General features: G+C 45.0%; 1 protein-coding gene across 1 annotated transcript; it reads right to left on the reverse strand.

Annotated features, from left to right (window-relative positions):
* Nucleotides 1–1,763: 1,763 nt before the first annotated feature.
* Nucleotides 1,764–13,502, reverse strand: LOC115365026 (protein NLRC3-like; the record flags this gene model as incomplete). Its single annotated transcript, XM_030059737.1, has 5 exons — nt 1,764–1,862; nt 2,460–2,570; nt 6,034–6,148; nt 9,900–10,070; nt 11,746–13,502. Coding segments are annotated over 5 exons (2,253 nt in total), but the record flags the coding sequence as incomplete, so codon positions are not given.
* Between the last annotated feature and the right edge of the window lie 2,389 nt (nt 13,503–15,891).

A 15,891-nucleotide genomic window follows, 5' to 3' on the forward strand; every position in this document is an offset into this window, starting at 1 on the left:
GAAGGTTTTACCGGTGGAGGTCTGTCACAGAGGACCAGCACAGAGACGCCGGTGCCGATGAGGCTGAGGAACATTAGTCCATGAGCCAGACCACCGATCACAGCCGAACAGGTGGGCAATCTCTTGCTTTTTTCCTCTTCCTATATATGTCAACATTATTTATTGGCATGATATCCTTTGCAGACCGGCGGCTTAGTACCATGGTGGAGAATGAGACACCGTGGATCTTCACAGACTGTGGCCTGCCCGTCAGGTAGTCCAGAACCCAGCTGCACTTTGATGGTTCCAACCCCAGCAGCAGCAGTTTGTTGGCTAGTGTCTGCAGAATGGGTATTGACGGTATTGAACGCAGAACTAAAGTCCAGAAAAAGCAGCCTGATGTGTGTGTCCTGACCCACCAGGTGAGTGAGAGCAGAGTGGGTAACAACTGATACTGCATCAGACACACACCGGTTTCTCCTGTCTGCACGCTGCTGTGGGACGTCCAGCACCTCAGGCAGTGCTGCAGCTGCAGCTCAAATGTCTACAAGACTACCTGACAAACACTGGGCAAACAGCTGATTTCTCACCTGTAAGGAAAGAAGAGCTAAACAAGATCCTCCGTGAATTTTATGGAACTTTAATTTCTATAATAAAGAGAATGAAATGCCTCAGCAGATTCAGCACCACGGACAGTACCTGCTGAGGCAGACTCAGCACCACGGACAGTACCTGCTGAGGCGGATTCAGCACCACGGACAGTACCTGCTGAGGCGGATTCAGCACCACGGACAGTACCTGCTGAGGCGGATTCAGCACCACGGACAGTACTCCAATTTAACGTCAGCTCCGATTAATATGGCTAACGTCAGTAAGCAGTCACATTAAGGCTGAACAGTTATAAAATTTTAACCCCACCTTTCGGGGGCTTTTGCTAATCACCTTTTCAGGCTGTTATCAATTTACCTCTGAAATATCAGTTTTCACAGATGTGTTGATTTATTAAATGTTCATTTCAATGTACAGATGCAAACAAATTGACAAATTAATTAAATCAATGGCCTGGGCAACTCATAAAGACTAAACAAATTAATAACGATTAATAGGCTAATTAATAACTGATAACTGATAACATTAACACATTAATAACAAGAACAAAATTACAGCCGCACATCTCCGTGGAAAATCCTACAGGTACTGTCCGTGGTGCTGAATCTGCCTCAGCAGGTACTGTCCGTGGTGCCGAATCCGCGGAGGCATTTCATTCTCTTTATTTCAGAAAGTAAAGCTCCATAAAATTCACGGAGGATCTTGTTTAGCACTTCTTTCCTTACAGTTTAGAAATCAGCTGTTTGCCCGGTGTTTGTCAGGTAGTCTTGTAGACATTTGACGGCCCAAGACGTTGACCGGGCCGTAACGGCTTCATTTCCTGACCTCTCCAGCTGATCCACCTCTTCACTTATCACTCTCGCGTATCTCGGCTTTTTCTCTTCTGTCTTGTCTTTCTCGTTCAGCCGTTCATCCAAACTTAGGTCGCCAGATAAATCAAAATTGACAACAGGAGCCGTGGCCCCATTAAGGGACAGTACAGTGTACAGGTGTGTGTGTGTGTGTGTGTGTGTGTGTGTGCGCCCGTGTGTGTGTGTGTGTGTGTGTGTGTGTGTGTGTGTGTGTTTGTGTGTGTGTGTGTGTGTGTGTCGGTAAAGCTGGCGACCGGGGGCCAAGTGTGTTGTAAAGGAAGCTGTAAACGAGAAGAAATCAGGTGTGTGCCCTTAGAGCTTTTGTCAGAAAAATAAATGCAGGAACTCAGTCGGGCGGTACGGTCCGGCGTGGAATGCCTCGCGGACCGGTACTGGGCCGCGGACCGGGGATGGGCCGCTGGTCTGTGGTAAGAGTAGAAACACAGAGTCACAGTGAGTGTGTGGCCCCTCTGGTGGTTGGGGCCCTAAGCAACCAAAAAGCCCGTTGATGCCCCGGGCGGCTCTGAGCCTCCTGATGTGTTTGAGTCATTTCTGTCAGAAACACGCCTCCATGGCTCAGACAGTCCAAACACAGTCACAGTCACAAATACTGTGTTTTTGGTTAAGATGTCAAATGTCTCAGCTGCTGTGGAGAGGCTTGGTGCTTTGGAGGCAGATCGGTGTTTTGGACGTGTAGAAGTGTAAAAATAAAAAATAAGATATATAAGTATAAACAGTATATATAACTATAAACAGTATATATAAATAAATATAAACAGCCTATATAAATATAAACAGCCTATATAAATATAAACAGTATATATATAATAGAAACAGTGTATATGAATAGAAAATGGACCAAGTGACAGAACCCGACGCCCGGTGCTGGGATTCAGGAACTGTTAGACTTGATACACAGTCAGTGCTGAAATTAGCTTATGAGTGCTAAACACGCATGTTAGTGATACTGCACTTATGGTCCCTCATACTTCAGGTAAAACCCAGAGAGAGAGATCCAGCCGACAGCAGGCCCTCCCTGTCCACACGGACTCGGCAGCTTCCCGTGAGCTCCGGGTGGCTCTCAGCCGTCTGGCTCTGTCCCACAGCTCCCAGCAGCAGGAAGCCCTCAGCCTGCCACCGCACTGTAAGGAGGACTACACTTCTACCAAACTCATTTATTCAAAAAGAGACTCAAACTGTATCTGGATCACACTCAAACATTTCCAGCGCACAATGCAGTAAAACGAGGCCTTCTGTGTTTTATTTTTCTCTCTGTGGCCCCTCCGAGGCTCCGTAGCACACAAACATAAAACAAGAGAAGAAGAGGAATATTTACATTTTTAATCCAATCAAAGAGGACGTCACACAATTCAAATACATACAGTGTGCTGTACATCACTCACCACTCACACAAAGCAGCCATCCAGCTGCTGTGTTCAAATCAGATTTCTTCCCTCTTCCAGTCGTCTTCAGTTTTAGGAAACCTGTGGAACACCTGGCCAGGGGCTGCAGGTGAGAAAAGCCTCTGACACATTTACAGTCATGTGTTTATTAATGTGCACTGTCCAACATGAAATACAACTCTGTTTACAGTAAAACATCAGGTATAGACCATTAAACATCTTAATGTGACTTGGAGGTCAACAGGTGAAGGGAGGGGCACAAAAGGAGAGGGGCTCCAGTCACAGCTCTGCAGTGAGCAATGTGCTGTCATTCTCACATCTGTTTATTAGAGAAATACAAAAAAAAAATCAATCAGTGGAGGAGGAGGTTTAAATGACACTTTGGTACAACATTAAAGTTTGTTACTGATTGCATGTTGTGAGTTCGAAAAAATACGAAATATTCGCACGAAAATAACGCCGTTGGTGTGTGAGGACCTTAAGATTTGAATATACCAACATTTTAATGACTTATTATTTTTACAGACCTGTCCAATCAATCAGTTAACAATTATCCACCAAGATGCCTGATACAATAAAAAAAAAAATCAATCAACCATAAACCATAAATCATCCAAACATGTTGTAAACTCTTTCAGGTCAGAGTTTGTTTCTGACAAACTGGCAGCTAAACCTCAACAGAACTAGCTGTCCACAAACCAAACGCAGGGTGGAGAGGCTCAGTGAAGGTGGAGCTGAAGGTGTGCAGGAGTCTCAGTCTGTCAGAAGAGACTCTGTAGAAGGACAGAGTCCCAGCAGAGCAGTCCAGATCCACTGCTACTCTGTCAGATCCACTGGGACGGACAGAGAGTCTGGTGGACTTACAGTTGTGTCTGACAGAGTAGCTGTTATCATAATCATAGCACGTCAGACTCCAGGACTGTTTATTGTTTCCAAGCCGAGAGTCATCACCACTTCTTGTGATTCCTCTGTAAGTCACTGCTATATGAACCTCTCCACTGCACTGGACCTCCCAGTAACATCGCCCAGTCAGACCTTCTCTACACAGAACCTGAGACTGCTGGTCAAATCTGTCTGGATGATCAGGATACAGCTGCTCCTCTCTCTCCCACGTCACCTTCCTGTTGTCCTCAGACAGAAGGAGCTCTCTGTGCGCTGTGTTTGGATCCAGTGTGAGATCACAGGCATCTGATGGGGAGAAGACACACAACACACCTCAGAAAGCCTCATTCACTCACACTCTCTTGGCTCTTAGAAGGTTATTATAGTTTGGCATTTTCATTAGTTTTTATTTTTAATGTCATTTTACACTTTGTGTTTTCAATTTGACTTTGGGTTTAATTCATTTTTAAAGAGGATTTGCTTGTTTGGTTTATTGTTTTTAATACTTATTTTTTTGTTGAGTTTGTGAGGCAGATTTCATATCCACCCAAAAACAGAGAAAAACAAAAACATATCAACAATTAAACTAATCAGACCTTTGTTTCTCCTTTTTCTCCTTCAGGTTTTTTTCCTCTTATATCTCCCTCTCTTTTTCTCCACCCCTCTCTGTCCTTACCTGCCCCCTACCCTCATCACACACACCCCTTACACACACACACACACACACACACACTCACACGCACACGCACACGCACACACTCACACACGCACACACGCACACACACACACACACACACACACACTCTCACACACACAAACTCACACATGCACACACACACACACACACACACACACACACTCACACACACACACACACACGCACACGCACACGCACACGCACACGCACACACACACACTCACACACACACACACACACTCACATACACACACACAGCCACACATACACACACACACACACACACATACACACACACACACACACACACACACACACACACACACACACACACACACACACACACACACACTAAAAGGAAACTACAATTGATTTGCTTTCTTATTTTTTTTTCTTCTTATTTTCTGTTGTTTTGTTGGAGTTCCTGTCTGCTTCTTTCTTTCTCTCCACATCTTTTCATCCTGTCTTCTCCTTTTCTAATTTGTTTTCTAATGTTGTCACTCTCTGCACTCCACTTGTTCACCTTTCTTTCACTAATAAAGGAAAAAAACACCAGGCTTATGTATGAGATCAATCGACAGAGGAAAACTCATTTTTCTCTGTAATGTTAAAGTAGTTTTTGTCCTTGTAGCTTTGACTGGACTCAGCAGAGAGAGACAGGAAAGGCCGGGGAGAGAGAGGGGCCGCCCTGCAGCAAAGGGCCTGAGGTGGGATTCAAACCCACGACTCAGCCTGGACAAGCTGGAGCTCTGCAGCACGTGAGCTCCCAGGGCGCCCAGCTTTCTCTGTCCTGTCAGCTGATTTGAGCTGCTTTTGGAAACACACACACATTTAGTTTTTATGTGTGTGTGTGTGTATGTGTGTGTGTGTGTGTGTGTGTGTGTGTGTGTGTGTGTCTCAGTACTCACATCCTCTCAGGCTGTCAGCTGGAATCCAGTCTTTTACATGTTCCAGCCTGTAGGGATGAACACAAAACCATCATCCTCTTCATCATCATCATCATCATCACCTGCAGGTCACATGACCCCAACACACTGTGGCTGCTCTGATTGGCTGATCTCTCTCTGTCTGTCTGTCCAGTCCTGAGGCCACTGAGCACTTTGGACATTTCCCAGGAAATGCTGCCTGCACTGACTGTGTCCAGCACAAGAACCAAGCAACCAAGCTGCTCCGCCTGGACTGACTCCACCCCTCTAGGACTGACTCCACCCCTCTGGGACTGACTCCACCCCTCTAGGACTGACTCCACCCCTCTAGGACTGACTCCACCCCTCTACGACTGACTCCACCCCTCTGGGACTGACTCCACCCCTCTAGGACTGACTCCACCCCTCTAGGACTGACTCCACCCCTCTGCTGACCTCAGAGGACTGACCCCACCCCTCTACTGACCTCAGGGGACTGACTCCACCCCTCTAGGACTGACCCCACCCCTCTACTGACCTCAGGGGACTGACTCCACCCCTCTAGGACTGACTCCACCCCTCTGCTGACCTCAGAGGACTGACTCCACCCCTCTACTGACCTCAGAGGACTGACTCCACCCCTCTACTGACCTGAGAGTCTTCAGGCTGCAGTTTGGACTCTCCAGTCCAGCAGACAGCAGCTCCACTCCTGAATCCTGCAGGTGGTTCCAGCTCAGGTCCAGCTCTGTCAGATGGGGGTTGGACTTCAGAGCCGAGGCCAGAGAAGCACAGCTGCTCTCTGTCAGGCTGCAGTCTCTCAGTCTGAATGAAGAATAAAATATGGAGCTATAATTTCCAGTGTTTTGGATATTTATCAGTCATTTATCAATGAAGTAATTATTATAACAATTGCATTAATAATAATACAGAGAATACTAATTTATATTTATATTACACCTGTGAAGGTAAGTTCCAAAGTGCTTTACAAACCCATCAGAGTGAATGAAAGAGTCACTCCTCAGAGAACTGGCTCCTTGTGCTCTGAGAGCTTTTTCTACTTCACTATCTAGTTATTATTATGGATTAGCCATGTTTTCTAGCAGCCTGCTCACACTGATACAGCTCTCTCTCTCTCTCTCTCTCTCTCTCTCTCTCTCTCTCTCTCCCTCTCTCTCTCTCTCTCTCTCTCTCTCTCTTTCTCTCTCTCTCTCTCTCTCTCTCTCTCTCTCTGGAAAAGGGAAGGCTGTTGTAGATTACATAATTACTCCCCACAGTTGTTGAAGAACCTGCACTGAGTTGAACATTCACAGCCTAATGAGTTCATTGAGAGGATCAGCTGTTTCAGCCTGACAGGTGATCGCTGTAAAGAACCTGATCACTCAGTGTCAGTCCTAAGTTTTCAGGCAGGTGGGGGCTCCTCTGTTGATTATATGGGTTCAGATAATACTCAATATAGACAACACCATCAGAGGAATATTAAAATTGTCTCTCCTCATTTTCTTTCCTCCAGTGAGCGCCAAATTATGTTTACTGAATTCTTAGATAAGCTCTCTCAAGAACAACATCAAAAAGACATTGATAAATGGTTTGGTGAGTTCTGTAAATGTTTCTGTAAGGTTGCTGAAGTCTGTAGACATCCACATTCCATTAGGAGGTGGATTCTCTAGAAAACCTGAACCTTACTGGAATGGAGAGTTGAATGTACTGTGGAAGGAGAAGAGGATGGCAGAGAAATCATTTTTAAAGTGGGATGGTTATGATATGAGGAGGCAACAGCTAAAGAAGAAATTTAAGGTCAAACAACAGAATTTTGACAGAAAACTGAGAGCTTGTAAAAGAAAATATGAGAGGGGTCAGGCATTAAAAATGGAGCATCTGCAAACTAATAATCCTCAGTTGTTTTGGAATTTAATAAATAATTTGGGCCCAAAAAGAGTTCAGCCTATCCCTGTGAAAGTGGGATTGGAACATGGATCTTCTGGTTTTGCTGAGGACAAGGTTTTGAAAAAAATGGGAGCGAGACTATGGTTCTTTATTTTCTGGAGGTTCCTGCTCTGCTGAGTGGGAGAACTGTTTTCTTGCAGGGACAGTTGATCTTAAAAATGTTCTGGAGGCTAATATGCAGCAGGATTCTTATTTCTTTAATCAGTACCTAAATGCTAGTATTACTGAAGGGGAAGTTAAAAAGGCAGTTGATGAACTTAAACCAAGAAAAGCTACTGGCATTAATAACCTGGCTAACAATCTACTGAAATTACTCTGCTTATTTCCAATTTTAGCTCATCTTTTTTCTATCTCTTTGGAGTATAGCTTGGTGCCCTCTGTTTGGTGTGAATCTATCGTAAAACCTATCCCCAAGGCTCAAAGTAATGATCCTAGAGTTCCTCTGAACTATAGGGGGATAAGTCTTCTCAGTTGTGTCTACAGACTCTATTCTAGTAAACGTAATGAACGCCTGTATTGTTATTTGGAAACATCTGATCTGCTGGCAGACCAACAGAATGGTTTTGGTAAGAATAGAGCCTGTACTGACCACATATATTCACTAACTACTATAGTTCATGCTGGAACACAGGAAGGGAAGCATATGTTTTGTTGATTCAGTGATGTTCAGAAAGCGTTTGACTGCATAAATCATGACCTTCTCAGTTTCAAACTAATGAAATCTGGTAGAGATGGAACATTTATAATGCTTTAAAAGTTCTTTACAGGCCCCAGTTGCATGTGTGCAGGTCAGTGATCACAGAACAGTTTGGTTTCCTTTCCCATTTGGTGTTAAACAGGGGGACGTGCTCTCTCCTACTCTGGTCACCATCTATAGAAATGATTTGGTATTGGAGATGAAGCAGTAGCTTGTGGCGTTAGACTGGCTGATTGTACGGCTGGCACTTTTCTAGACGTGGATGATATAGTCCTCCTTGCAGAGACTGAAACTGATCTCCAGAATCTGTTGGATATTGTGTGCTGCTGGTGTAGTAAATGGAGACTAAAGATAAACAAAGATAAAACTCAGATTATGCATTTCAGGAAAAAGGGTGAGTTACACACTAAGTTTAAGTTTCATTTTGGGCCAACACTTTGGTCATTTACTGAGTATTATAAATATTTAGGACTTACTCTAGATGCCCATCTTACTTTTGAAAGAGGAATAAAAATCTGATCTGACTGTGCAGGTAGGGCTCTGGGTGCTGTCCTGAATGAGGTCAAGTTATGTAGAGATCTTGCTTATAAAACCTGTACACAGCTGTTTAAATCTTGTGTCTGTCCTATTGTAGACTCCAGTGCAGGGTTTGGGGTTACTGTAGGCAAACTAAATGAGATACAGTTCAGAACAGAGCCATGTGTTGTTTTCTTGGTGGACATAAAATGGCCCCCAGACTTGCTGTATGTGGTGATTTGGGTTGGGAGCCATGCCAAGTGCAGCACCAGGGTGACATGGTGCCACTGTGGAATAGATTAATTAACATGCTGATAATAGACTTACCAAACTAATTTTCTTTTGGGATCTTTCAAATAACTGTTCTTGGACCAGAGTACTGGCCAAAATATGTGAAGAGGCAGGTCTGCAATACATATACAGAAATAAATTATCCTGTAGAGTTAGTCAAATTAAATCAATATTACTTGAAAATTATAAACAGAAATGGTCCAATGAAATTCTGTATAAACCTAAACTGAGAGGGTTCAGTCTAATAAAGTGTATTTACCAACCAGAGCACAGAGGTCTGTCTGTGCCCAGCTGAGATGTGGCTTCCTGCCTCTGGCAGATGAAACCGGACGTTTCCATTCAAAACCAGAAGAAAATAGAAAATGTCATCTGAGTGATCTGAATGAGGCTGAAAATGAAATGCACTTTTTGTTTTACTGTCCATTTTATCATAATCTCAGATAGAAGCTTTTCCTGAAAATGTCTGCAGAACGTCCTGATGTGTTTAATATGTCTGATGAGTGCAGACTTAAATACTTGTTTAGTGACAAAGTATTTCATTTAGCTCAGTTTGTGTTAAATGCTTATCAGCAGCGTATGACGGCGCTTTATGTTTGATGTGTTTGCCTCTGACTTAAACTGAAGTTGTTGTTCTTGCTGAACTGCCCAAGTTAACTGACTGGGCCTATATTTGCTTGACAGTGAGTGACACATATGGAGGAGTTCTCTTTTTGCTCACTTTGTTTATTGCTCCTTTTTATTGTATTTCTTGGTGTGTCTTGTAAACCTGTGTGGGCTGGGCACCTTTTCACGTGAAATGAAAAATGACCTTACCTTACCTTACCTTAGCTTACCTTACCTTACCTTACCTTACCTTAGCTTACCTTACCTTACCTTACCTGACCTCTCTCTCTCCTGACACGAGACAGTTGTTAGTTACTTGTCAAACGTCACAAAGCACGCATGCATCCATGATACAGAACCTGACCGACCATCCTCACAAAAACTAAAAGAACCAGCAGCCCCGACTTTAAAAAAGCACAACATATACTTCACAGCAATATCAGCCTTATAGACATTTACTGCTACTATATGATAAAAACAATATCCATATATTTATGTCATTATTAAAAAGTGCAGTCTGACCTGAGAGTCTTCAGTCTGCAGTTTGGACTCTCCAGTCCAGCAGACAGCAGCTCCACTCCTGAATCCTGCAGCTGGTTCTCACTCAGGTCCAGCTCTGTCAGATGGGGGTTGGACTTCAGAGCCGAGGCCAGAGAAGCACAGCTGCTCTCTGACAACCTGCAGTTACTCAATCTGAATGAAGAATAAAATATGTAGCTATAATTTCCAGTGTTTCCAGAGTCCAAATAGTGAGGAGAGCATTACTGTGTGAAAGGATTTTCCTGGACCGATGAAATCTGTTAGATTTTGCCGCTGACTCTCTGGGCTCTAGTTTCCCGGCACAGCGCAGGGTGGCGCAGTGAGGCGAACCCCGCACAGAGCTAGTTTCAACCAGCGAAACGCGAGAGGCGGACGGTTTGCAAGTGTCGCAGACCGTGGTGCGGCGAGATGGGAGTGGCGTTGCAGCAGGGGGAGGTGTCGACAGATTCAGCGGAGCCGGCGCAGTGGAAGTTTGGCTGACTGGCACACATCACCAAAACCTCACAATCAGCACAAACGGTGCCAATCTGACATCAGTTGTAATGGGACAGTTGATATGAAGATATATGTATTTGCTGATTGTGATCGTAGCATTGAATAGTGGTTCTTGTCGGTATTTATTGCATTGTTCATGTGTCTGACATTCCAGAAGCCTGCTTGTGAGGTTTTGGTGACGTGTCCGCACTGCTTGCCGGTCTCCGCTCCACGCCGGTCTCCTGGGCTCCGCTCCGCCTGCTGCTCTCTTCCTCCACGTCAATTGTGTAAACTTTCATTACGCCTTCGCGCAGCGCATTTTAAAGGAGAGGACAGGGGCTCATTTGATTCGTTTAAAGTGAATCAGCTGTGTCAAACCCACTCCACGCATTCTCTCCTCCCATGCGCCCGTAAGAGGAACGGCGGAGTACTTGCACCACCACGCATGGCGTGCCAAAATTGCAAAATCCACCTGGCCACACCCAGAAAACTAAAGCCCTCTGTATTGAATTGAAAATTGAATTGAATTGAATTTTGGCGTTCCCACAGGTTCCCACAGGTTCCCACAGACGGAGGCCATTTGGACCCCTGCATGTTGAAATAATGTACAATATCATCACTGACGTTCACAGTTTTTCATTTCAACACACAAGGATTGTGTGAAAATACAGTTTGACAACAACTTGAGATGTAAGCCTGTGAAACTCCTGTTCAGCTAACAGAATATTACATGTTCACACATCATTAAAAAGTGCAGTCTGACCTGAGAGTCTTCAGTCTGCAGTTTGGACTCTCCAGTCCAGCAGACAGCAGCTTAACTCCTGAATCCTGCAGCCAGGGGTTCTTACTCAGGTCCAGCTCTGTCAGATGGGGGTTGGACTTCAGAGCCGAGGCCACAGTTTCACAGTCAGTCTCTGAGAGTCCACAGCCACAAAGTCTGTAATTACAGATTTAATGTCAAGTCTGTGATTTTCTTGCGTTTATATAGTGTTAAATGATTGTAATATTAAATTGTATTGTCCAAGATTTGTGTATCACACAGGATAAAAAAAAATTAAAAAGTGTTTCATATATAATATTAAAAGAAAGCAAGCAGTAGAAACCTGATGCTCAAGTTCAATTACACAGCAAATACTCTGATTTTGAAGTACTGTAGGGGTGAGCTGCTATGGGCATCACCATCATGTTGCCTCCTTTTTACCCTGGACTGCCTGAAGTATATTTTTTCTCTCAGAATCAATCCTTTATCCTGAATATTTAGAGAACTACATATCTTTATTGTATTTCTGATGGTGTCAGGTACGGAAGCAGCTCTACACTGTTTGGATAATGTTGATTTCACATCAGGACTAACCGAGCCTTCCTGCAGTTCCTCACAGCTGGGATCAGTCTCCGTCGTCCCTCATATGATGTGTTGTACGCCTTCAGGTCCAACTCATCCAGAACCTCCTCTGACATCTGCAGCATGTAGTCCAGAGCTGAGCAGTGGATCGCAGAGAGTTTCTTCTCTGATCTGTTCTCTGACTTCAGGAACTCTTGGATGTCCTGATGTACTGAGAGGTCGTTCATCTCCATCAAACAGTGGAAGATGTTGATGCTTCTGTCAGATGAGACACTGGAGGTGTCCCTCTCCTTCAGGTTGTTGATGACTCTCTGGATGTCTTCTGGTCTGCTCTCTGTCTGACCCAGCAGGCCTCCTAAGAGCCTCTGGTGGGACTCCAGTGAGAGGCCATGAAGGAAACGGACAAAGAGGTCCAGGTGGCCATTTTTGCTCCACAGGGCTTCAGACATGACTTTCTTCAGGAAGATATCCAACGATGACTCATTGTCACCATATTGATTCTTGTGTGTTCTCATGACTCTGGCCAGTACCTCTGTGTTCCTGTTGGTGTACCGGTGGAACATGTAGACTGCAGCAAGAAACTCCTGAATGCTCAGATGGACAAAGCAGTAGACTTTTCTCTGGAAGAGCACACACTCGGTTCTGAAGATCTCTGTACACACTCCTGAGTACACCGAGGCCTCTGTGACATCAAGACCACACTCCTCCAGGTCTTCTTGGTAGAACATCAGGTTGCCTTTCTCCAGATGTTCAAACGCCAGCCTGCCCAGCTTCAGAAGAACTTCCCTGTCAGTCTCCATCAGCTCCTGCTGACTCCTGTCATGTCTCTCATCGTACTTGTGCTTCTTCCTCTGTGTCTGAACCAGCAGGAAGTGTGAGTACATGTCAGTCAGGCTCTTGGGCAGCTCTCCTCTCTGGTCTGTAGTCAACATGTGCTCCAGAACTGTAGCAGTGATCCAGCAGAAGACTGGGATGTGGCACATGATGTGGAGGCTCCTGGACGCCTTGATGTGTGAGATGATTCTGCTGCACAGCTCCTCATCACTGGATCTCCTCCTGAAGTACTCCTCCTTTTGGGGGTCGGTGAACCCTCGGACTTCTGTTACCCTGTCGACACATGTAGGAGGGATCTGATTGGCCGCCGCAGGTCTGGAAGTTATCCAGAGGAGAGCCGAGGGAAGCAGATTCCCCTTGATGAGGTTTGTCAACAGCACATCTACTGATGATGTCTGTGTGACATCAGACACGACCTCATTGTTCTGGAAATCCAATAAAAACCTACTTTCATCCAGGCCGTCAAAGATGAACACGACTTCACAGACGGTGAGCTTCTCTGCTGTGACCGTCTGTAATGTTGGATGGAAAACACGGAGCAGCTGGAGAAGACTGTAGCGCTCATCTTTGATCAAGTTCAGCTCCCGGAACGAAAGCAGAACCACAAAACTGACATGTTGGTTTTCCAAGCCCTCTGCCCAGTCCAGAGTGAACTTCTGCACTGAGAAGGTTTTTCCAATGCCAGCAACGCCCTGCGTCACAACTACTCTGATGTGTGTGTCTTGGCCAGGTAAGGGTTTAAAGATGTCCTGGCACTTGATTGGACTGTCATGGAGGGTCTCCATCTTGGATGTTGTCTCCAGCTGCCACACCTCATGTTGGGTATTTACCTCTTCCCTCCGTCCCTGTGTGATGTAGAGCTCAGTGTAGATCCTGTTGAGGGGGGTTCCACTTCCTGCTGCAGCAGTTCCTTCTGTCACAAATTCACATCTCCTCCTCAGACTGATCTTATGCTCGTCTAAAACCTCCTGCAGACCGCCGTCCACTGCGCTGGTTTGACTGGGTGTCTGCAGTCCAGGTCTTGTTCTGGATCTTTCTCCACACTGGGGACAGGCAGGATCTCCTGATGGATCACACTGGTCCCAGTATGAGGTGATGCACCGTCTGCAGAACCAGTGTCCACAGCTGGTGGAGACCGGATCCCTCAGGAGCTCCTGACACAAAGCACAGCAGGACAGCTGCTCCTTCACACCACCTCGACTCCTCTTCCTGTCCCTGTGGAGATGAAAGCAGTTTGTTCATGTTTAGACAACATTACGGTTTAACTGAAATCTTAAAATATTAAAAAAAAAAAAAAAAAGTAAAAAACAAACAAACATGACGATGGGACACTTGACATTTTGCCAAGGTTATTACAATTGTCATTAATGGTGTCTTATGTCCCTTTCAGTGACTACATTTACATGGATTGCAGTATTCTAATATTAATGCAATTAAGATATTATTTACAAGACTAAATGTCCATGTAAGCAGCGTGACATCCACTTTGAGTTTCTGCAGCAGATTATGACAAATAGAGCAATCCAAGAGCTTGACAGCTCATGTATTTTTTTTAGTGATTTTTATTGTGAATCCATAAAAGAAAAGTTGACCAACAACAAAAGCAAAACATGTGAACAGTTTCTGGGTGAGGAGGAAACTCACTGCAACAAGCTTTCAACAAACAAAAGAGGACAACACCCCCTTGGCTTAACCCTGAGATTAGTCACCATGGTTACGACTCCAGTGAAGACCCCATAACAAATGTCTGAATCTCCTCCACATCCAGGTGGGTCTTCATGCTGGTTCCAGTGCTCCTGTCTGCTTCCAGGACCAGAAGTCAGGCATTACAACACTCAGGCTGGGACAATATGCTGATCTCCTGATCAATACTATCATGACACCTGGGAGCTGATCAATACATATTGCGATTCTTAAGTATCCTCTTATCCTCGTTGTGTAAATGTGTCAGAAACTGGCCCTTCCTGTCAGCCCAGCTGGAGAAGCAGAGCTCCTCTGAACGGCCTCGCTCTCTAGTTTGTGTCTGTAAAGTCTGATGAGGCTGTGATTCTCCTAGAGGTCACTAGAGGTCATTTTCTACAGCGACGTCCAGTGTGACAAAAGTCTCTGCCTGCAGTGAAATGGCTGCTATGGGGGCCAACATCATCACACAGGAATCAAATGTGGCTCATTGAATCCACAAGAGTCTCAGCTTTCCAGTCAAAGCCAACTGATGCAGCTCCAAGACTGTTTAGGCCCCAGTCTGCACACACACACCACAGGGTAAAAATAAAATTAAAAAAAAAAAACTAAAATTTAGTCCAAGTTAGAAACAATATTTTTCCCAGAGAGTTCTCAGGTTCTGTAAATGCATTGTGAAAATAATACAGCAATGTGTTGAACCTTGTGTTTTTGTTTTTTTTTTAAACTTGAACCTTGATGTTGAAATGAAAATGTACTTTTGAATAATGAAGTATTTTTAAAAGAGATTACTTTAACTCAAGTAAAACATTTGACTGAGCAGCCTCCACTGGCAGTGCAGTAATATTTAACCAGGAGGATCTACACTTTAACTAAAGCCATGGGCTTCACCACTGCTCACGGTGTGTGTGTGTGTGTGTGTGTGTGTGTGTGTGTGTGTGTGTGTGTGTGTGTGTGTGTGTGTGTGTGTGTGTGTGAGCCATGGTGCATCAGTCTGAGCAGCACAGGATCAGATTTCTCTGTCAGTCAGTGTGAATCTAAACTTCAGACTCAGGTGTGTGAAGAACTTGTGAGTGCAGGTGCAGGTGGAAATGTTCTCAGGTGTTTTGGTGCAAAACATCAAACAGCATCATAGTTTGTGGAAAACAGCACAGAGCCAGATGTGTTTTGGTTGAACAGCTGGATTGCAGAGCAGGGAGCAGTCATTTCTCTCTTTGCAGTCTCTTTTCTTGATCTCCTCACTACTTGCTCTGCTATATAATCTCATGTCATCATTAGGGTGACCACCTGTCCCGCGTAGCGTGTGCACGTACAGCGTTTGAAGCCCATTTCATGCGTCCCGCAAATTGAGACCGTGTCAATGCGGGACACGCATTGACAAAGCTTGTTCACCCGGGGGATAGGGCGATGCTCGTTAGTTTTTCTCCTCCTGCGCTGCTGTCTGCTCATGCCGGTGTGTGTGTGTGTGTGTGTGTGTGTGTGTGTGTATGTGTGTGTGTGTGTGTGTGTGTGTGTGTGTGTGTATGACTGAGGAGCACTCACCCACCGGCGCTGTCTGAAGCGTAGCGCGGCGAGAACAAAGTTACAGCAGCGCACTGACATAGATTGTGTAACAAAGTGAAGAGGTGCCACTCCGCTCTATTT

This window comes from Myripristis murdjan, chromosome 9 (genome assembly GCF_902150065.1).
Source record: "Myripristis murdjan chromosome 9, fMyrMur1.1, whole genome shotgun sequence".
Taxonomy (NCBI): domain Eukaryota; kingdom Metazoa; phylum Chordata; class Actinopteri; order Holocentriformes; family Holocentridae; genus Myripristis; species Myripristis murdjan.